Source organism: Sebastes fasciatus, chromosome 15 (genome assembly GCF_043250625.1).
Source record: "Sebastes fasciatus isolate fSebFas1 chromosome 15, fSebFas1.pri, whole genome shotgun sequence".
Lineage (NCBI taxonomy): Eukaryota > Metazoa > Chordata > Actinopteri > Perciformes > Sebastidae > Sebastes > Sebastes fasciatus.
The window spans coordinates 30390726-30414199 of record NC_133809.1 but is presented as its reverse complement, the minus strand read 5'-3'; the positions used below and the strand labels follow the sequence as shown (position 1 = coordinate 30414199).

Here is a 23474-nt window from a genome sequence, read left to right as displayed (position 1 = left end):
TCCAGCACCATTTATGATCAGCATTTTCCTGCATTGTTCCTTCCTCAGTGATTGATTACTTGAATAACAGAATGGACAGATTCATCAACTATTGATATAATGGTTAGTTGCAGCTGTAGTTCAGTCTCCTCTGAACGACTCTGCTGAGGTTAACACATTTACCTGGAAATGATAAGAACACTCTGACAGCATTAATCTGAGAGGAACATCTCAGCCTGCCCTGGTTGTCACGGTACCAGAAACCACAGTCTTAGAATCAGTGATCTGTCAGCAGCTTCTTATCAAAATATCAGTTTAACAGAGATGCAGTTCAGAGGGGTATAAATATCATGTGTAAAACTAAAGAGAAGTAAATGATGAGTAAAGATGCAGCTCTTCCAGTGAGGACAGCACACACAGAGCAGACAGAGGGTCTACCTGGATGTCATGGATCACCTGTTGCTGCTGCTGCTGCTGCTGCTGCTGCTGTGGAGCTCAGGTAGGACTAAACATGATGTGTTATTATTCACACATTTGTAATGATCTTTAAATCAGAGAACAAACTGATCACACACACACCAAGGCTGTATTCTAACCCTCATATTACAGTATACTATACTAGTAGTACAACCTCGTACTATACTAGTAGTACAACCTCATACTATACTAGTAGTACAACCTCGTACTATACTAGTAGTACAACCTCATACTATACTAGTAGTACAACCTCGTACTATACTAGTAGTACAACCTCATACTATACCAAGGCTGACCCCCATATGAGAACTATGAAGACTTTAAGAACTTTAAACATGCACTATCTGCCTTTAAACATGCACTATCTGCAACCATTGTGGACTCTAACCACTGGCGCTCTTTACACTTACTTACACTATACATCCTATATACCACTTTATAGACTGCACACATGTACATAATACATTTATTTATTGCACATACTACATTTATTTATTGACGGTCTGTACACACTATGTTCACCCATTCACTGTATCTTTTATATCTCTAGTATTGTTTTTATCATTTTTGTATACCTTTACCTCTCCTGTGTTTCACTCTGTTTGCTGATGTTGCTGCTTTGACACCTGAATTTCCCTCCGGGGATTAATAAAGGTTCATCTTATCTTATCTTATCTTATACTAGCAGTACAACCTCATACTATACTAGCAGTACAACCTCGTACTATACTAGTAGTACAACCTCGTACTATACTAGTAGTACAACCTCATACTATACTAGTAGAATAACCTTGTACTATACTAGTAGTACAACCTCTTACTATACTAGTAGAATAACCCTGTACTATACTAGTAGTACAACCTCATACTATACTAGTAGAATAACCCCTTACTATACTAGTAGTACGTACTGATTTGGCCAAAATATAGCATGCAGTATGTGAACAAAAGCAAAATCCACAAATGCCAAAAATACCCGAATGTCGTACTGAGAAGAGGAGAGAAGAGGAGAGAAGAGGAGAGAGAAGAGGAGAGAGAGGGAGGAGGAGAGGAGAGGAGAGGGAGTAGGACAGAGGAAAGGAGAGGAGAGAGAAGAGGAAAGGGAAGAGAATAGGAGAGGGAAGAGGAGAGGAGAGGAGAGGGAAGTGGAGAGAGGAGAGAAGAGAGGGGAAAGGAGAGGAGAGGGGAAAGGAGAGGGAAGAGGAGAGGAGAGACATGATTTCCAATAATAAATATATACATAAATTTGCATAAAGCAGCCTATTTCTCCACTCACATGTTGATAAGAGTTTTAAATACTTGACAAATCTCCCTTTAAGGTACATTTTTAACAGATAAAAAAAAGTGTGATTCATTTGTAATTAATCGTGAAATAATCATGGACAATCATGTGATTAATCGTGATTAAATATTTTAATCGATTGACAGCCCTAATTTAAAGGAAAAAAAAGGATTTGTGGGGCCCTACACAATGGCATATTCAGCGTATCGGGCAGGCCGACACTGATCACCCACACACACATCACATCACATCACATCACATCACCTCCACACTCAAAGGAAGAAAAGACAAAAAGGGAACATGGATGCTGTAAAATCGTACACATTAAATTTATAATTAGGGCTGTCAATCAATTAAAATAATTTATTACAATTAATGACAAATTAATCACACATTGTTTATCTGTTCAAAATGTACCTTAAAGATATAAATATGTCTAGTATTTAATACTCTTATCAACATGGGAGTGGACAAATATGCTGCTTTATGTAAATATATTTATTATTAGAAATCAATTAACAACACAAAACAATGACAGATATTGTCCAGAAACCCTCACAGGTACTGCATTTAACATAAAACAATATGCTCAAATCATAACATGGCAAACTGCAGTCCAACAGGCAACAACAGCTGTCAGTGTGTCAGTGTGCTGACTTGACTATGATTTGACCCCAAACTGCATGTGATTATCATAAAGTCGGCATGTCTGTAAAGGGGAGACTCGTGGGTACCCATAGAACCCATTTACATTCACATATCTGGAGGTCAGAGGTCAAGGGACCCCTTTGAAAATGGTCATGCCTTTTCCTTATGTTTCCTAGTTTCATGATACCAGTATCTTCACTCTAGCTTTAAAACTGAGCCGCTACAACCTAAAAATCACAAGTTGTGTTAATGCATTAAGAAATTAATGGCATTAAAACATATTTGCCTTAACACATTAACTTTTACAGCCCTGGTTATAATCTACCATATTTTCACCAAATCAAACCAAGTTTTTGATTCTATTTTTAGTCAGTTATTATTTCTGTAATCAATGCACCCGTATGTATACTCAGTAATGATCTCTCTGGTAGTGGTTTTCATCTTTAGTGGCGGAGTCACACATTGAGAGGAAACGATGCAGCATGTAACCAGTGATGCTGTTTTTGAAAGCTGCTCTGATTGATATCAGCCTCACTGTTTCCTGTTGACTCTCCTACAGCCGTATCTGAGCTGCTAACATGCTAACATTTCCTGCTGCTGCTTCACATTAAAACACCTCAACTGGACAAATACAGTGGGACTTTTATTGTGAAGCAACCACAGGAAACCCAACGTCTTCATTACTGAGGTCAAAAACAGGAGAGACCATAGACATGTATACATAGATATACATACATAGACATATATACAGTACATAGACATGTATACATAGACATACAGTAAATACATACAGTAGACATGTACACATAGACATGCATACATAGACATACAGTATATCAATAGACATGTACACAAAGACATATATACATAGACGCCACATTGACTCCTGGACCGTACGTCAACGTGGGCGCCATATTGGACTTGGCAAGACTGGCCTGTAACTCTATACAAGTGAACGGGGAAGCTGCCATTTTTCTGGATTAAAAAGCACTATAACGTCTATATTTCTCAACCGATTTCAACGAGTCGTTTTATATTCTAACTACGAGGAGTAACGTTAAGATAACGTTACCATTTTTTTTCCTTTTCCCAAAGATTTTGGTGAAAAACTGTTAAATACGTTAATGTCACTGCTCCCAGTTCCTGGATCAGTGGTCTGTCCTTCTATATGGTGGATTCAATCAATTATTAAGTCATTATTAAAAACTAGTACTATTATATCACATTTTCTTTTCAGCATTTTTCACATTATCAACTGTTCAAGTTAACGTTACATCTTTACAAAACGTCTGCTTCTGTGACATCAGATAAGAGCTAGCTAACGTTCGTTATTGTTAGCTAAACGATATCAGCTAATGTTAGCTTAGTGATGTTTATATCTAACACGATTTTGTGTTTAAAACATGAAATGTACGACACGTATTAAAAACGATATGTGTCTAATATTGCAAACAATAAAACTGATGGCATGTGTTGGTTAACAATTACGCTATTAGATTATTTAGTTTTTTATAACTGCTGTATTATCACCATTATGGTCCTGGGGAGATAAAGTGTCCAATTCAGATACCTTAACATGGGGTCCAAAACTCCAAGTGGACACTCAAAACCTTTCCCTTTGGGTCCCGTCCTGGGTCCTAAAAATCAGGGAAAGGGTGTAGAAGTAATCCCTTTTTAACTATATAAAAATGTGATAAACAATGATAAAAGTATTAATCCTATAACCCTGTTTTTACTACTGAAACAGCATATAATCATGGTGCTGCTGTATTGACCCCAGTGCTGTAATACTCACACTGGCCGCTGTAACTCACAGCTCTAGTGACGTAATGCAAACGAACTCCAAGTCGCTTCATAGCTGTGTAGAAAAAAGATGCCACACTAAGAGGCCCAAAACAGGGAAATCTGTCTCTAACATAATGGATTGCAGGGGAGGCAACTAGATCATAAGGGTATATGCTAATTAGTAAGATATTTTGACAGAGACCAGTAGAATTGAAGAATACTAAAATTTCTGATGGCAAGATAGGAGGATGAGTTCTTTGTTCCAAGTATATAAGGTTATGATGTAAAGCCAGCGGACAGTCGCGTTCCGGATCGGCTCGGGTTTGATTGTGTTATGTCTTCTGATTTTTAAAACACAATAAAACTCTATTTTTCTTGCAATATACTTGTACAGCATCAAGTGATTCATTTGAGTAACCTGTGTTGACTTTCTGACACTATTAAAATTGAACATTGAAGAACATTGAACTGGGATCTCAGCCGTTCTAGGCCCAAGGCCTGAGATTTCCAGACTCAACAAGGGCTCTAAATGAACTAAATTTTACGATGATCGAGGGGGGCGAATACTGGAGCTCTGGCCCTTTCCCCCGCGGAGTTATGATATTTCAAGGTTTTCTCAATTTTCTGCGCCCTCAGCGCAACTCTTCATCTGTCCACCAGATGGCAGGCTCTTTGGGTATTGCCATTGGACGGGGTTGCCCAATTGCAATACCATAATCGCTCAGGTTTTGCCATTGGACACCACCCACCATCCCGACAACATTTGTCCACTTCGCATCCCTTACCGCTGGGTCTTGGGTATGCCAAGTGAACAGAGGCTATATATTCAAAAGGCCTTGCGCTAGGAGGCTGAAAATTCATCAGTAACACCCTTTCCCACAGATGAATAAATGCTGTTTATTTTTTCCATACTGCAGCTTTAATGTAAAAACATGAAGAAAAGAGAAACTTCATAACTTTGTGCTGGAATGTACTAGGATGCTGAACTTTTGGCTGCGACACTCTCACACACACACACACACACACATTGATGTTGTAAAAATGAAGAAGATTGGAACAAGTGCATGTTTGCCACACTTGAAATTATTTCCAAGTTTTGGTACGTAGTGTCTAATCTGGTTCCCAAGGGTCTAGATCCATGAAACTCTTGTCAGTTATTCATCATGAACTGTTCTTTTAAGATGTACCGAGTTGTAGCCCCTTTGGTCATCCTTTGGGTCAAATGAGGGAAGTGAGGGAAATTTTGCAGGCCAGGCGTCCAATCGCAATACCTTCCCATTCAAATTTAAAAAACATACGTTGGCCTTTTTATGAAGGTTCTCAGGGATTTAGAGACACCAAAATCTAACATATTCATCCCTCAACTATGTGGTTTAAGTGCCAAGGCGATTGGGCTTCAGGAAAATGCAAAAACACACTTCTCTAGACAAGACCAAAACAGTAGACCTCAACTAGTGAGAAAATGCAAAAAAATAATTAAAACTTGGCCAAATTAGGCAGAATAGGGCACAGTTTCTTATGAATTATGTCATACACATCCAAAGTGACTTATATTTCATCAAGTTATCTAATTTGATCCATATTTGGAGGTTGAGAAGGCCTCCCTTGGGCCGAGTATCGTTCAGAATAAAAGCCTAACCGCAGAATATGAAACTAAAAACTGCTTGGATTGACCCGCAGACACTGTGGCCTCGAACGGCACAAAGTGACAAACTGGTGACCCAATTTTGGAAACTCTTGGTAAGAGCCCCAAAATGGCCCCCAAAGTGAGGCAAAGTCGCCAACATAAAGGTATTTTTAAGTGGACATTTAAAAAAAAAAATTTTTTTTGGTTAGGATGCTGTTCGGGCTCCTGAGCAGCTATAGAGCTCAAATTTGCTACAAATACAATTTGGAAGCTCTGGAGGCCTTAGAAAGAAAGTTATTGCACACCCATTTCTTCCACCAAAATTCTCAAAGTTCTTACGGCTATTGCTCGGGCACCAGAGGACCTACAGGCCCCAAATGTGGAGCAGCGATAGTTCTTGGGGTCAAGATTAAGCACCTAAAATGTGGTGGTTCTAGGTGTTTTGCAAAAAAAATGACTCCATCTTTACACATCTAAAGGGTGTTAGTGGGGTCAAGTCTGAGAGCCCTTGATGGGAGGGGGTGATTTTGGACAGAAGTTTTTTTCTAGAGCTTCTGGGGTGCTCAAACTGAAATATGTTGATCTCCACTCATTCTAGAGCAAGCCCATGCTGGTTTCACATCTCTATGTATTTTATACAATCTGTGGGGAGATGTCCATTTGAAATTACAAATGAATGGGGGTTGAAAGTTAGGGGAATTCACATTATAAAGTATTTGAAATGGACAAAGTCATGTTTCAGCTAAAATAGCTTTAAATGATGTGGAATTTTTAGAGGCACCTAATATTGATCCTCTAATCCAGAATCCTGGGTTTCAGGCTTCTATCTCTCCTCCATGGCTACTTCCTTTTAGGGGCATTGTAGCAATACATATCCAAGGCCAATTGATTTAGGAGGTCGCAGAGATAATGTGGTGCAATTTTGTAGTCAAAATTCATTGCAGAATTTAAAATATGGCCTTAATTGGTTAAAGGTCAGGAAAGGTCAACATGTCCACTGGCAATACATTAACATTGACATTTTTAGTGTTTATATTTCCAAAACTATGGATTTTTTAAAACTGAAATTTTGGTAAATTAATTCCTGGAGGCAGAGCTTTCTGTGTGCCAAGTTTGAAGTAAATCAGAGAATGAATTTGATAAAAGGGCTCAAAACACTGAGGGCCAGAAATCCAATTACAATAAAAAATTCCAATTCCTTACTGCAGGGCCTCGGGTATGCCAAGTGGACAGAGGCCATATCTACAATGTGCCTTGGGCAAGGAGGCTGAAAGCTTCCAGGAGGCCTAGGCACCAACATAGTCAAAGTCCAGCTCACCAACCTTAAAGATATTAACAATATAGCCTTTGTCCAATTGGCATACAGACTTGTTCAAATCGGTTGAGAGATGTAGACATTATAGGGCTTTTTATTCAGAAAAAAGGCAGCTCCCCTGTTCACTAGTACAGGGTTACAGGCCAGTCTTGCCAGGTCCAATATGCCTCTCACGTTGACGTATCGCTGCAATGGGCTGAAGAGACTATCAAGACTTGCTGGGCATGCCGACCCAGTATGCCCGCCCTTACTCTGCCTCTGTTTGGCTATACACTTCCAGGCGTTCCAGGCGTCTGCTAAACGTTAACCTTAGCCTAGCTATAATGCTAACCAGTGCAATGAACTAGAAAGGCCAGAATAATGGCAATTTGAACTAAATTTGACTAAATGAACGATTAACTTTGCAGACTGTAAACACTGAAGTATACTCAAGCAAGACGTATCACATGACTGACGGCCGGACCGGTCTAAAGGCACACCGCCAGCGGCTCCGTCACATCTCCAAATTTACTTAAAACAATAAATATTTGTGTATTTCTACAGGACTCCAGGCTGAAGAAAATCACAACTCAACAGGTAATTAAAAAGAGAGAAACAAAGAAATAAAGTCAAGTCTCAGTTTAATCTTTTTTTAAATTCATTTCTTTTACTGACGACTCTCTTGTTTCTGTTCAGAGTCCGTCAGGTTGGTGGGAGGAGACAGTCGCTGTGCAGGAACACTGGAGGCGAAACAACGGGGAGACTGGAGACCAGTGAGTGGCCCTGACTGGACCTTGAAGGCAGCAGCTGCTGTCTGCAGACAGTTGGACTGTGGCTCTGCTGTTTCTGTAGAACAGAGAAAGGAGTCCTCATTCAGATCTGTGTGGCTGATCAAGTCTGACTGTGTTCAGTCTAAATATGCTCTGAGGGAGTGTGCAGCATCAGTTTCCTCTAACTCCATCCTGGATCTCACCTGCTCAGGTAAGCCCATTAGTGACATCATCAGTAAGATATATATCTGTAGATATGAAAAAGGCTTGTCGCGGTAGTGACACAGTGGTCGGGCACACACCGATTACATAACGGCCCCACTGTCCCACTGTCCCCACCCGTCTTTCTTTTTTTACAGAAATAAAACCCATTTAGTTCATGTTGGCGTGTCAGCGGCATGTTATCAACGGATAGTCGGACGACGGAAGCTACGATTTAAAAGTGAATGCATCTGCTCCGTAAGGAGTCAGCTCAAAGTAGCAGGAGTCAGGTTTCACACACGGGATGAGGGAGAGTTGACAGACAAGACAATGGCGGAGGATTTGGTGTCGAAGCGAAAAGGAAACGCTGCTTTTTGGCAATATTTCCGATTTAAACCCAAATGCTATGACGGAACCACAACGTTAATAAGGTCAACACCGCAAGGAGGACGGGGCGGTCACAGCCGTTGTGTGCGGCGCCAGGTAGACCCCTACAGCCCCCAAGCAAAAGCTCAACTGAAACGGCGAGACACACCGCCACCCGACTGTAAAGATCAGAGTCAGAGCTCTACACATGTTGACCATCATCTGTTCTTGTGAAATGTCCGGTGTAATAGGTAACACTGGTGTTGTCATGAGTTTATTAACTGGTGGCAACATTTCCTCACAGTCACATCACTAACATGAAACATACATGTCTGCTGCTTCAGGAGTCCCCTCGGCCAACCAGCAACCAGCCTGAAAGGACTCCTTCTTCAGCTTGACAGCTTTCTGATGATGAATTCATGTTGGAACTGTTCTGAGTCCAGTTTGAATCACTGAATTGTTGTTTCATGACATCTTTTTATTTAGTGTCTGGTGTCTTTTATCTCTCTCTATTTTATCTTCTCTCATCTCTCCAGACTCTGTCAGGCTGGTGAATGGGACCAGTCTGTGCTCAGGCAGACTGGAGGTGAAGACTAACCAGTCTAACCACTCTAACCAGTGGTGGTCCTCAGTGTGTGAAGCTGACTTTAACCAGCAGGATGCAGAGGTGGTCTGTAGGGAGCTTGGCTGTGGGGCTCCTTCAGTCCTCCAGGGGGCGCTCTATGGAGACATAGAGGCTTCAATGTGGAGCAAAGAGTTCCAGTGTGGAGGAACTGAGTCTGCTCTCCTGGACTGTAGAAGCTCAGGCTCAGATAGAAACACCTGCTCACCTGGCAAAGCTGTTGGACTCACCTGCTCAGGTAGAAGAGGAGCTGCAGCTCTGATCTGGTTCATTTCTGTACTAATGAAACTCACTTTATTCTTTTACTGATGACTCTCTTGTTTCTCTTCAGAGCCTGATAATGTCAGGTTGGTGGGAGGAGACAGTCGCTGTGCAGGAACGCTGGCGCTGAAACAGGGAGAATGGTGACCAGTGGGTTACTCTGGCTGGACCCTGAAGGAAGCAGCTGCTGTCTGCAGCCAGTTGGACTGTGGCTTTGCTGTTTCTGTAGAACCGAGAAAGGAGGCCTCATTCAGATCTGTGTGGATCATCAGGTCTGACTGTGTTCAGTCTGGATCTGCTATGAGGGAGTGTGCAGTATCAGTTTCCTCTAACTCCATCCTGGATCTCACCTGCTCAGGTAAGCCCATCAGTGACATCATCAGTGACCTCATCTATGACAGTAATTGACCCACAATGACACACATAAGCACCAGTTAGAATCCCAGCAGACTGTCTCCAGCAGCCATGATGGAGTCTGTTGATCTGCTGCCTCTGTAAATCAGCTGCTGAAAGCACCAAGATATACTGTATATCTGTAAGGGATGCTCATTTTGAAAAATATTCTTAACCGATAACTGACCCTCTTTAACCGATTATTAACCATTAACTGACAAGATTTGCCTCGTACCAGCTGCAGGAGCACAACAGATATTGGTTGACGGGAGTCTCCAGTTCACCGTCCGGGAGCGTTAACTTAGCAGCTACGATGCTGCGTGTAGTGTCGCAGACATGCAGCCACTTTCCCAGTAAAAGTCTCCACCGCACATTTAGTTTAGTTTAGCAGGTTGTCAGCTGTGTGTCTGCCCGGATTAACTTTAGCGAGTGTCAAACAGTGTGTGTGTTTGTGCTACGTTAGCAGCTCTAGCATTGCCGGAGGCTTCGTGTTCGCCACCGCACACGTAGTCTGCGTAACTTGAGCAAGTTGCCAACAGACCGTGTGTGTGTGTTGGTGGTGAGTGTGAGGTTGTTGGTGGCGTTCTAGCTGTGATCGTAGGTGTAGCAGTGTGTGTACAGTTTATTTGTCGGTGAATAAATGCTATGAAACTACAACTCCGCTCCACTCAGGCGAGCCAGAGACCAGAGCCGACTTCCTGTAGCCTGCAACTCCGGCTCCGTCTCTTAAGGTGGGCTGTTAAGGTGGACCAGCTTTTCTCCCTAAAGTGATGAGCCGCTCCTCTGAGCCGCTCAGCTTTTGAGTTAATTATTAACATTTCTTTTAACCTTTTTAACCGATAGCGTTAATCAGTTAAAATGCTTAATGTCGGTTAACATTTAAACGGTTAATTATCGACATCCCTAATATCTGTAGATATGAAATAGGCTTGTCGTGGTAGTTGGTGTTACTGGTGTTACACGGTGGTCGGGCACACACCGATTACATTACCTCCCCACCGTCCCCACCCTCGTCTTGCTTTTTTTAAAGAAATAAAACCCATTTAGTTCATGTTGGTGTATCAGCGGCATATTATCAACAGATAGTCGGACGACGGTGTTACGTTACTGTGTGTGAGAGTGCAGATTAAGTAGACAGCGAGTCGGCTCAACGGTGTAGTAACGTAGTCCGTTTATTATCATGACCCGGAAGTGTTCACACATAGAAGGTCCGTGTAACATCCTCTAATGTAACCTCACTATAGTTCCACTTAACATAACACCTCCCCTTTTAAGTAAGAACACCACCCTCTTTTAACATCTTCAACTCTGCTGTAATAACATCCTCTTACAGGTATCCTAGCACTGAACTCAGACATTGACCTCTGAAACACCTAAAATGTCTTATTACATTTTTCTAACATTCCTAAACAGAAAATAGAAAACATTTATTTCCAACAATTTTCCCTTTTCTTTTCCCCCCACCCAGTAACTCACTTACAAGTCCATACGCACAGGTGGGCGTGACACTCGGCCTGAGCTAGTCACGTATGGTGTGTTTGTCTCTTGAGTGTGTGTCTCTGTGTTAACTGGCTCTGAGGGTGTGACAGGTGTATCAGGTGGTGTTGACTGCACTTCTGGATGGTTTACTGTGCGAACCTGTGTGCGGTTTCTCCTGACCTGTCCTTCATCAGTGTCAATAATATAAGATCTGGGTGTTGTGTCCTGTTGAACAACTGTCCCTGGTCTGTTCTCTTTTGCCAGCCATACATTTTGGCCAGCCTGCAGTGGTGGCAGAGGGCGGGCTCTGTGCCGCAGGTTGTAGTTGCGTCGTTGGTTCTCCTTTGCGCGCTTCTCTGACTTCCTGAACCCTCTGATATTCGGCCAGCGGGGATGAAGACTCGCTGGGAGCTGTGGTATGGTGGTACGCAGCTGTCTCCCCATCAGGAGTTGTGCAGGGGAGTAACCGCATTCCAGAGGTGTTGCGCGGTATGTCATCAAAGCTTTTAGCTTCTCCTCTCCTCCTTTCCACAGTCTTTTAATAGTCGCCACAGCACGCTCGGCTTCTCCGTTCGCTTGTGGATACCTCGGGCTGCTTGTGACGTGTGTAAAACCATACTCAGTGGCAAAGTCTTTGAATAGTTCACAGCTGTATTGCGGTCCGTTATCTGACATAACTGTCTCTGGTATACCGTGGCGGCTGAACGCCTCTTTCAGGGCTGCAATAACTGTGTTGGCAGTGGCGACGTTGAGGTGGGCTACTTCAATGTAGCGTGAAAAGTAATCCACTACTAGGAGATAAGTCTTTTTCTCCCAGAAGAATAAGTCTGTACCCACTCTTTGCCAGGGTCTGGCTTGCACCAGAGTTGTAAGCAGAGGCTCTCTGTGCTCTGCTCTGTGCTGTGAACATGTATTGCAGTGTTCCACCAGCTGACTGATGTGTACAGACAGTCCCGGCCACCAGACAGACTGGCGGGCTCTCGCTCTGCACTTGACTATACCTTGGTGGCCGCTATGAAGGTCACGAAGAATCTCTGGCCTCATGCAGTGGGGTATCACGATTCTTTGACCTCTGAGGAGCAGCTCTCCCGCCAATGTGAGGGTTTCTCTTTCAGGCCAGTATGGCCCCAGCTCAGGAGGGAGGGCGTGTTTCTCAGGCCACTCAGTCTGACAGTACTCGATGAGCTTTGCACATATGGGGTCAGCTGCCTGTTTCTCTTGGATTCCCTTTAATCTTGCCTCTGTAGCAGGAAGGCTATGGACGACAACGTCCACAAACACTTTGACTTCTGCCTCATTGTCTTTTTCATCTTGTGTGAACATGTGTTTCACCGGGGCTCTTGATAACGTGTCCGCTGTTATCAAGCGTTTACCGGGCACATGCACGATGTCGAAGGTGAACTTCATCAGCCTCAGTCGAAACCTCAGCACTCTGGGCGGGAGCTCATCTAGTGCCTTTGTACTCAGCAGTGGCACTAGAGGCTTATGATCCGTCTCTAGTTCGAACTGCAGTCCCAGCAGATAGGGTGACAGGCGCTCACATGCCCATGTAGCTGCCAAAGCCTCTTTTTCGATCTGTGCATAATGTTTTTCAGCCTCGGAGAGACCTCTGGAGATGAACACAATTGGTCTCCATGTCCCATCTGTTTGTCGTTGATTCAGGACACCCCCTAAGCCAAAGGACGAGGCATCAGCTGATACGCATGTCTCTGCTATCGGTGAGTATGGAGCTAGCACTCGTGGTGAACTCAGTTAATTTTTCAGTCTCTGAAATGACTCTTTTTGTGGCGCCTCCCAGCACCACTAATTTTTCTCACTGAGCAGATCTTTGATTGGTCGCGTGTATGATGCAAGGTGGGGTAGAAACTTGCCCAGATAGTTGGCCATCCCCATCACTCTCCTTACTCCTTCGACCCCGGTAGGTTCAGGCATCTCCATAACAGCTCTAACCTTGTCTGGATCGGGTGTCACGCCATCTGCTGTGACACGGTGACCCAAGAACATGATGCTGTCTTTGGCGAACACGCATTTTTCATTTAGCGTGAGTCCCTCTTTTCTCAACCTCATCAGGACCTGGTGCAGTCTCTCGTTGTGTTGCTGCATGTCCTCTCCGTACACGACGATGTCGTCCGCATGACACACGACTCCTTCGCACCCCTCCAGCATCTGTGACATGCGACGCTGGAAATGCTCTGGGGCCGATGAGATCCCGAACGGCAGTCGGTTGAATGCGTAGCGTCCGGATGGGGTGATGAATGTTGTGAGGAGCGAGCTCTCCTCTGACAAGGGGATTTGCCAGAAGCCGGAAGTGGCATCCAGCTTCGTGAAGACTTTCGCCCCAGCCAACATAGCTAGTGTATGGTCGACTGCTGGGAGTATGTGTCTCTCTCGCCGCACCCACTTGTTCAGGTGTGTTAGATCCACACACAGCCGTATCTTTCCTGGCTGCGCCTTCGGTGCCACAACCATACCAGCGCACCATGGTGTGGGTTGGGTCACTTTGGAGATCACTCCCATGTCCTCCATGCGATTCAGTTCTGCTCTCACTTTATCACGCATGGGCAGGGGCACCCGACGTGGCGTTGACAGAGCGTATGGAACTGCCCCTGGCTCCAGCTCAATCTTGTAGGGCTCCTTTAATTTCCCCAAGCCGGAAAACACTGCGGGGTACTGCGCTTTAAAATCCTCCTGATGTGCCTGCACTGTGCAGACACGCTTTATCAGGGCAAGAGCTTTTAATGCAGGAAGACCCAGTAGTGGCTTGGACAGCCCAACAACAACATAAATGTCCTGTTCTGTTGTTTTACAATCAAAGTTCAACTTGCCTTTGAAACGTCCTTTAACGTCCAGTTTGTGATTTCCTGGTCCATACAGCACTTTTCCTGGCGGCTGCAGTGTCCCGTGACTTTTGATGGAGTAGGTGCTGCTTGGGATTGCTGTAACAGTGGCTCCAGTATCCAGTTTAAAAACAGTATTTTCCCTGTTCAGCTGCAACAGTTCCATCCACTCCTCCTCCTCATCAGAGCACATTTCTCCCAGGAAAGCAAAATCCTCCTCATTGCTCCCTGTCTGTGCGTCTGTGATGTCATGGACGCCGCCGCTTGACCTGCATTTCTTTGCAAAGTGTCCTTTTTTATGACACTTCCTACACTCGGCATCATGAGCAGGGCAGTCTTTCCAGAAATGTTTTTTCATTTGTCCACACCTGCTGCATCCTGATGACGGTGTGTCAGTTTTTTCTTTCGCCGTCCTTGGTACCTTATTGTACTTTTTGTGTACAGCCTCAACATGTCCCGTCGTCTGCTCTGTCCCCCGCAGCACAGGCTGTTGCTTTTTCACCGCTGCACTCTGCCTCACTCTCGTCATGGCCTTTCCCAATGTCAAATCAGCGTCTAGCTGTAAGCTTTCCGACAGCCTAGCATCTCTTATGCCGACAACAATTCGGTCCCTGATTAACTGGTCTCTCAGAGCTCCGAACTCACAGTGTTCCGCCAGTGTATGTACAGCCGTTATAAAAGATTCCACACTCTCACCCGGCTCTTGACTCCTCCGGTTGAAGCGTGCTCTTTCAAAGATGACGTTCCGCTTGCTCACACAATGCGCCGTAACAGCATCGTATGACTTTTTCTGCTCCTCTGTGAGCGGCAGCACATTTAAGATATCTTCTGCGTCGTCTCCAGCAGCATACATAAAAGCATTCACTTGGAATTCCTGTGATTTTTTGTCCAATTCAGTTGTTATTCTGTAGCGTTCATAGCGCTTCATCCATCTCGGCCATTCGTTAGCATTGGTAAAGTCAAACTTGCCTGGCGGCGCTAACTGCTGCACCGTGGCGCTTCCGTCCACTCTCGGTGGCAACACCGCGCCTCCGTCCATTTTCTGTCGGTTTTCAGGTTTAGTTTTTCTTTACTTCTTCTCTGCTTTTCCGTGTTTCTTCTGACACCATGTTACGTTACTGTGTGTGAGAGTGCAGATTAAGTAGACAGCGAGTCGGCTCAACGGTGTAGTAACGTAGTCCGTTTATTATCATGACCCGGAAGTGTTCACACATAGAAGGTCCGTGTAACATCCTCTAATGTAACCTCACTATAATTCCACTTAACAGAACAGACGGACGCTACGATCTGAAAGTGAATGCATCTGCTCCGTAAGGAGTCAGCTCAGAGTAGCAGGAGTCAGATTCACACACAGGACGAGAGAGAGTTGACGGACAAGACGATGGCGAAGGATTTGGTGTTGAAGCAAAAAGCAAACGCACCTATTTGGCAATATTTCCGATTTAAACCCAAATGCTATGACGGAACCACAACGTTAATGAGGTAATTGCCGCGAGGAGGATGGAGCGGTCACAGCCGGTGTGTGCGGCGCAGCGGCGCCAGGTAGACCCCTCTAGCCCCTCAGCAAAAGCTCTATTGGACAGGCGAGACACACCGCCACCCGACGGTAAAGATCAAAGTCAGAGCGCTAGACATGATGACCGTCATCTGTTCTTGTGAAATGTCCGGCGTAATCCGTAACACTGGTGTTGTCATGAGTTTATTAACCGGTGGGAACATTTCCTCACCGTCACATCACTAATATGAAACATACATGTCTGCTGCTTCAGGAGTCCCCTCGGCCAACCAGCAACCAGCCTGAAAGGATTCCTTCTTCAGCTTGACAGCTTTCTGATGATGAGCTCATGTTGGAACTGTTCTGAGTCCAGTTTGAATCACTGAATTGTTGTTTCATGACATCTTTTTATTGGGTGTCTGGTGTCTTTTATCTCTCTATTTTATCTTCTTTCATCTCTCCAGACTCTGTCAGGCTGGTGAATGGGACTAGTCTGTGCTCAGGCAGACTGGAGGTGAAGACTAACCAGTCTAACCACTCTAACCAGTGGTGGTCCTCAGTGTGTGAAGCTGACTTTGACCAGCAGGATGCAGAGGTGGTCTGTAGGGAGCTTGGCTGTGGGGCTCCTTCAGTCCTCCAGGGGGCGCTCTATGGAGACGTGGAGGATCCAATGTGGACCAAAGAGTTCCAGTGCGGAGGAACTGAGTCTGCTCTCCTGGACTGTAGAAGCTCAGGCTCAGATAGAAACACCTGCTCACCTGGCAAAGCTGTTGGACTCACCTGCTCAGGTAGAAGAGGAGCTGCAGCTCTGATCTGGTTCATTTCTGTTCTAATGAAACTCACTTTATTCTTTTACTGATGACTCTCTTGTTTCTGTTCAGAGTCTGATGATGTCAGGTTGGTGGGAGGAGACAGTCGCTGTGCAGGAACACTGGAGCTGAAACAGGGAGACTGGAGACCAGTCAGTTACTATGGATGGACCCTGACGGAAGCAGCTGCTGTCTGCAGACAGCTGGACTGTGGCTCCGCTGTTTCTATAGAACGGAGAGAGGAGTCCTCACGGAGACCTATGTGGTGGATCAAGTCTGTCTGTGTTCAGTCTGTATCTGCTCTGAGGGAGTGTGCAGCATCACGTTTCTCTAACTCCATCCTGAATCTCACCTGCTCAAGTAAGCCCATCTGTGACATCATCTATGACAGTAATGTTTCAAGGAATGTTCCTTCCTCCGTCTCAGTGACAGTCGGTGGTTTTCATTGGACTGAATTGTAAAGATATCCAAGACAATGACATCCTAAATAGTAGAGAAGTGTATGGAGAGCTGTTTTAACATTTAATAGCTCAGCTTGACTATCCAGAATTAACATTAGAGATATCTACAACTACATTGACTGGTCGTAATCACATTGTAACTAGTCAGAGTTCTTATTCCAGATATCTATAACCTCATTGTGACCAGTCAGAGTTCTTATTCCAGATATCTATAACCTCATTGTGACTAGTCAGAGTTCTTATTCCAGATATCTATAACGTTATTGTGACTAGTAAGAATTACATTTTAGATATCTGAAACTGGATTTACAACTAGTCATAATTCAGTTGTAGTTCCTCTGTAAACCCCGCCCCTCCCGTCGTGGAGGGTGCCTCGCAGTATTATTCAACTGGAACCTCAGGACCACAGTTCTCACTTTCCCTACAGTCACCTCATTCAAATCCCTTGCCTTTAAAACCTGCTCCACCTCAGTCATCTTCATTTATCGCCCACCTTAACCAAATTCATCCTTCCTCTCCGATCTGTCTGAACTCCTTACCCCAGCATCATCCCTCCCTTTATCCGTACTGCTACATGGACTCCCCCACCTGTCAATTTGCTTCTGATTTCACCATTTTACTTGACAACTTCAACCTCACCCAGCACATCACCTTCCCCACACACATTAAAGGCCATATTCTCGATCTCGTCTGCTCTGTCAACGTCCCGGTTCTCAACATCTACCCATACTCCTTTCCCCTATCTGATCACAAACTCATCCAATTCACAATCCCTTCCCCAACACCCCGTCTGCAACTCCCCAGAGTCATATCATTCCGTAACACCAAGTCCATCGATCCCCTCCATCTCTCCGACCTGCTATCTAATGCCCTCCCCCTGGACCGACCCCTCACCTCACCTGATGATCTCACCAACCACCTCAACTCCACACTGTCTGCCTCCCTCAACTCACTGGCCCCCCTAAAAACCAAAACTGTTTCCTTCAACACCTCCTCCCCCTGGTTCACACCCCACCTCCAAAAACTCAAACAGACCGGCTGCCAACTAGAACGCCTCTGGAAAAAAACATCACTCACTGTTCACCTCGAAGCCTATAAATCCCACCTTATCACCTACAAAGACACCATCACTGTTGCCAAGTCTGACTACTTCTCCACCATCATCAATGACCCAACCCGTAACCCCCGAACCCTCTTCTCCACTGTCAACACTCTCCTCAAGCCTTGTGCCAACACCCTCTCTGACCCTTCATCCGATCTTTGTATCTCATTCCTTCAGGTCTTCGCCGACAAAATCACCACCATCAACAACTCACTGTTCCCCGTGTCTGACCCAGCAGCAACCACACCGGCCCCTTTTCTCTCCGTCCCTCTGGACCCCCGGACCCCTTCCCCCCCATCGCCGCCTCTCCCGGTTCGACCCAGTTGACCCAGCAACCATTTCCAAACTCATCAGCTCGTCCAAACCCACCACCTGCTCCCTCGACCCCCTCTCCACTTCCCTGCTGAAGTCCTGCCTCCCTGTCCTATGCCCCTACCTCATCGACCTCTTCAACTCCACACTGTCCCACGGAACTGTCCCCTCCGCCTTCAAGACCATTGCTGTCACCCCCACACTCAAGAAACCTGGTCTTGACCCCTCCTGTCTCAATCACTACCGCCCTATCTCCAACCTCCCCTTCCTCTCCAAAACCCTCGAACGCCTCGTCTCCACACAACTCCAATCCCACCTGCATTCCAATAACTTGTTTGAACCCCTTCAATCCGGTTTCCGCCCCCTCCACAACACAGAAACTGCACTCCTCCAAGTCCTCAATAACCTCCTCACCTCTGCTGACACCGGAGCCCTCAACATCCTCATCCTCCTGGACCTGAGTGCAGTCTTCGATACCGTGAGTCACAACATCTACTCACCAGACTTAAAGACATCGGTATCGAAGGTACTGCACTCAGCTGGCTCCGGTCCTACCTCACCAACAGATCACATTTCATCTCCCTTCAAAACAACTCCTCTGCCACATCCTCAGGCACACAAGGTTTCCCCCAAGGCTCTGTACTCGGTCCACTCCTTTTCATAATGTACATATTCCCCCTCAGTCAGATCCTCCGCCATTTCAACCTGGACTTCCACTGCTATGCCGATGACACGAAGATTTACTTCAGCACCAACTCCCCCCACAACCCAACCCTCTCCCACATCAACTCCTGCCTGAAATCCTCCAGTTAGTCACTGTCAATGAGCAGTGAAAAGATGTGTCCTGATGATGAACTCATGTTGGAACTGTTCTGAGTCCAGTTTGAATCACTGAATTGTTGTTTCATGACAACTTTTTATTTAGTGTCTGGTGTCTTTTATCTCTCTCTATTTTATCTTCTATCATCTCTCCAGACTCTGTCAGGCTGGTGAATGGGACTAGTCTGTGCTCAGGCAGACTGGAGGTGAAGACTAACCAGTTTAACCAGTCTTGGTCCTCAGTGTGTGACGCTGACTTTGACCAGCAGGATGCAGAGGTGGTCTGTAGGGAGCTTGGCTGTGGGGCTCCTTCAGTCCTCCAGGGGGCGCTCTATGGAGATGTGGAGGCTTCAATGTGGACCAAAGAGTTCCAGTGTGAAGGCAATGAGTCTGCTCTCCTGGACTGTAGAAGCTCAGACTCAGATAGAAACACCTGCTCACCTGGCAAAACTGTTGGACTCACCTGCTCAGGTAGAAGAGGAGCTGCAGCTCTGATCTGGTTCATTTCTGTTCTAATGAAACTCACTTTATTCTTTTACTGACGACTCTCTTGTGTCTGTTCAGAGCCTGTCAGGTTGGTGGGAGGAGACAGTCGCTGTGCAGGAACACTGGAGGTGAAACAGGGAGACTGGAGACCAGTGTTTGACTCTGTTTGGAACCTGAAGGAAGCAGCTGCTGCCTGCAGCCAGTTGGACTGTGGCTCTGCTGTTTCTGTAGAACGGAGAGAGGAGTCCTCACGGAGACCTGTGTGGAGGATCATCAGCTCTGACTGTGTTCAGTCTGGATCTGCCCTGAGGGAGTGTGCAGCATCAGGTTCCTATAACTACATCCTGAATCTCACCTGCTCAGGTAAGCCCATCATTGACATCATGTATGATATCATCTATGACAGTAATGTTTCCAGTATGTTCCTTCCTCCGTCACAGTGACAGTCAGTGGTTTCCATTGGACTGAACTGTAAAGTTATCCAGGACAATGACATCCTAAAGTGTAGAGAAGTGTATGGAGAGCTGTTTTAACATTTAATAGCTCAACTTGACTATCCAGAATTAACATTAGAGATATCTACAACTACATTCTGACTAGTCGTAATCACATTGTAACTAGTCAGAGTTCTTATTCCAGATATCTATAACCTCATTTTGACTAGTCAGAGTTCTTATTCCAGATATCTATAACCTTATTTTGACTAGTCAGAGTTCTTATTCCAGATATCTATAAAGTCATTGTGACTAGTCAGAGTTCATATTCCAGATATCTATAACCTCTATATCTATTACGACTAGTCATAATTCAGTTGTGGATATCCGTTATGAGGAAGACTTACACAAAGTATACACAGATGTATCGTCGCTTATAGCTCCTTCGGCAAGCCTCCTCGCTCCTCCTGATGCATTTTAGGAATTGGGTTGTCTTTCAGGATGGAGAGCTGAGATCGATTTCTGGATCACAAGCCGGAGCATCGAGGATCGAGGAGACGAGGAGGCACAAGATCAGGTCCATTTAGTTGAACGGAGGATCAACAAAACACAGAAAAACGTTTAAATGAAAATGGCGGTGCATTGAACACTCTGTTTTCAGATTGAACGTGCCACAGCTCTCAGCCAATCATCTCTGTGTTTACAGACCTGCTGCTTCAGCCCAACATCTCTGGGTGTTCCTCCGTGGACGGGGTCTCCGAGGCCCATCAGCAGGGGTTTCACGTGCTCAGGGGCTCCACCTTCACCATCAGCTGCTCCATCCAGCCACAGTACCCAGGAGGCTCCTTCCAGCTCAACTTCACCTCCTCCACCTCAGCACTCAACTACACCCAGCCGGCTGTCAATCACTCCGCCCACTTCCTGTTTCCTGCTGCAGAGCCCGCCCACCAAGGAAGCTACAGCTGTGTTTATCACGTCTATGGCTGTTTTCGAAACCGCATACTGCATACTACTGAGGAGCGCAGTATGCAGTATACAGTACATACTGTATACTGCGTTCCTCAGTAGTATGCAGTATGTGACAGTTAAAGTGATGTATTTAGCAGTATGCTAGACGAGGCTTAAGCCTTCAAACCAGCTCTTAAAGCACAGGACAAAAAAACTAACTTGTACCACTATTACAATATTATCAAAAAATACAACTTTGATTTTGTTGTTTATGTTGTGCTTGTTTACTTTATAAGATACTGCAGGTTTAAACTATTTATTCTGACAGCTCATAAAGAAGTCCGACAAACAGGATCATCAACGAGGAGAGACGGGAAATATAAAACATTCATCCACAACGTTTACTTTACTCAAACTGCTTTTTCAGTTACAGCAAAAGGACTGATCTCCCTCCAGATATTAGAGAAATGTTAAAAAAGTGTCATGTTGTCTCATCAGGAACCTCTCTGCCCCGTCAGAAGCTGCTCTTTCCCTCTCCTCTTCTCTCTCCTCTCCTCTTCTCTCTCCTCTTCCTCTCCTCTCATCTTCCCTCGCCACTCTGCTGCTCTGCAGCCGCTCTGTGAGCGTCACTGGCCGGCTCTCCAGCGAGCTACGCCCGCGGGTGATTGTGGAGCTTTTTAACTCGAAAAAAGGCAAATAAACACAGGTTCCTGTTAATTTATAATGGACATCTGTGTTGTGATATTTAAACAAACTATCCGTCAACAAGGAAATCAAAGCCTCTCGTCTACAGACCGGTCTCTAGAGAGCTCCAGCAGCTCATAGCGGTCTCTGAGCGTGACTACCCGGCTTGCTGGCAGCGACCCGGGCAGGCGCTCGCTGGCTGTCACGGTATTCTGTGGAGCTTCTAAACTCAGACAACGGTGGAACAAATGTTCGATTCGCCATCTAACTTCGTAAAACTGCCGATATTAATAATCTACACAGTTGATTTCTCGCCTCAAAAACTTTCAGAAGTGAATTTAGTGTTGAAATGGCTACAGAAAACGTAAAAAAAGAGCAGCTTTTGGCTGCTGTTTTTATACCCGTAGCCTGTGCTGTTCCGGCGCTTTGCATTGTGGGATACAGTAGGCGAGATAGACTGGTCCGATGCATACTGGAGAATTTTTCCAAATCAGTACGTCATCCGGGTATTTCTGGCATACTGGAGATTTTGCTTTTGTTCGCATACTGCATACTACATACTACATTTTGGCCAAATCAGTACGTACTACTAGTATAGTATGCGGTTTCGAAAACAGCCTATGTTTTTTCTCACGACTTCTTCTCTGAGAGCCGTCTGATCTCTCTCACCGTCGCAGGTAAGCTGACTGTTTACATGCAGGTTTGGAAAATGTGGAAATGATCAGCTGACAACAGAGACGCTTTCATTCTGTAATCAAGGATTGGGCTTATTTTTTATAATTTAAGGACTTTGATTATTTCATAAGAAGTTTACTTAATTTTGTACTTAAATAATTTTCTAATTTATAATAATTTTACTGAATTTTGTACTTAAGGAATTTTCTTATTTCATAAGAATTTTACCTAATTTTGTACTTAAGGAATTTTCTTATTTCATAAGAATTTTACCTAATTTTATACTTAAGGAATTTTCTTATTTCGTAAGAATTTTGCATATTTTTGTACTTCACGAATTTATGTAATTTTGGCATTTAGATTTTTTTTTTTTTATATAATTATGGATTTTACTGAATTTATAATTAAGGATTTTGTTTATTTCATAAGAATTGTACTTAATTTTGTAACTAAGGATTTCTTTTATTTCATAATAATTTTCCTTATTTTTGTATTTAAGAAGTTTGATACATTTTGTCAAAGCCTTCAGAGATCATTAAAAACAGGATTATCATGATGATCATTAGATGAAAACATGAATACAAATTCTATGTGGAGATGACGTCACTTTAGGACGTCTGCTCACAACTACTTTAGCAAAGTACTTTAAGGGTTATGACATAATCATAATAAATCCATGCATGTTGTTGTTTGTGGAATGACACTGTGACTACTGTCATTGTGTAAAACATGTCATATAGTAACCAAACTTCTACAGAGTGTATAAATGTCAACAGAAACAGTCTACTGTAGGAGAAGGCATGTTTGGTTATAAACATATAAAGTCTCTTTAAAGTCACGTCAGTTGTATTTCTACAGATTAATCTCAGAGGACTTTCTAATCTGTCCAACAAAGAACAGTCTCTGTCTTCAAAGCCTGGATTCACATAAAAAAGATTGAAGAATTTTTTTAGATTTCAGGTCACTACAGTTTGTGTTTAATGGGAGCTGTTGGACTCATGAAGTCATGTGATGTGATGTGATGACTGTCCATGTGTTTGATCAGATCTAAGGCCTTTTATCATCAGAGCGATCGTCCTGCCGCTGATTCTGCTGTCGGCGAACATTGGCCTTTACTTCTACTATAAGGTACTGACACACGTCTGTTGTTCAGACCACTGACTGACATGAAGCACTCAGTCTGTGTTTATTTGAAGTGAAGAGAGAGGAGTGATGCAGGAAGTCACAT

General features: G+C 44.5%; 2 protein-coding genes across 2 annotated transcripts; both read left to right on the top strand.

Moving 5' to 3' along the window:
• The first annotated feature begins 426 nt into the window (after positions 1-426).
• LOC141784032 (uncharacterized) lies at positions 427-22257 on the top strand. Its single transcript, XM_074661714.1, has 4 exons — positions 427-478; positions 7789-8073; positions 20646-20914; positions 22249-22257. The coding sequence occupies exons 1-4, from the start codon at positions 427-429 to the stop codon at positions 22255-22257; spliced, it is 615 nt and encodes a 204-aa protein (XP_074517815.1).
• LOC141784033 (scavenger receptor cysteine-rich type 1 protein M130-like) lies at positions 9544-20564 on the top strand. The gene is made up of 4 exons (XM_074661716.1): positions 9544-9670; positions 15981-16304; positions 19584-19868; positions 20440-20564. The coding sequence occupies exons 1-4, from the start codon at positions 9613-9615 to the stop codon at positions 20562-20564; spliced, it is 792 nt and encodes a 263-aa protein (XP_074517817.1). The 5' UTR covers positions 9544-9612.
• Positions 22258-23474: the final 1217 nt, after the last annotated feature.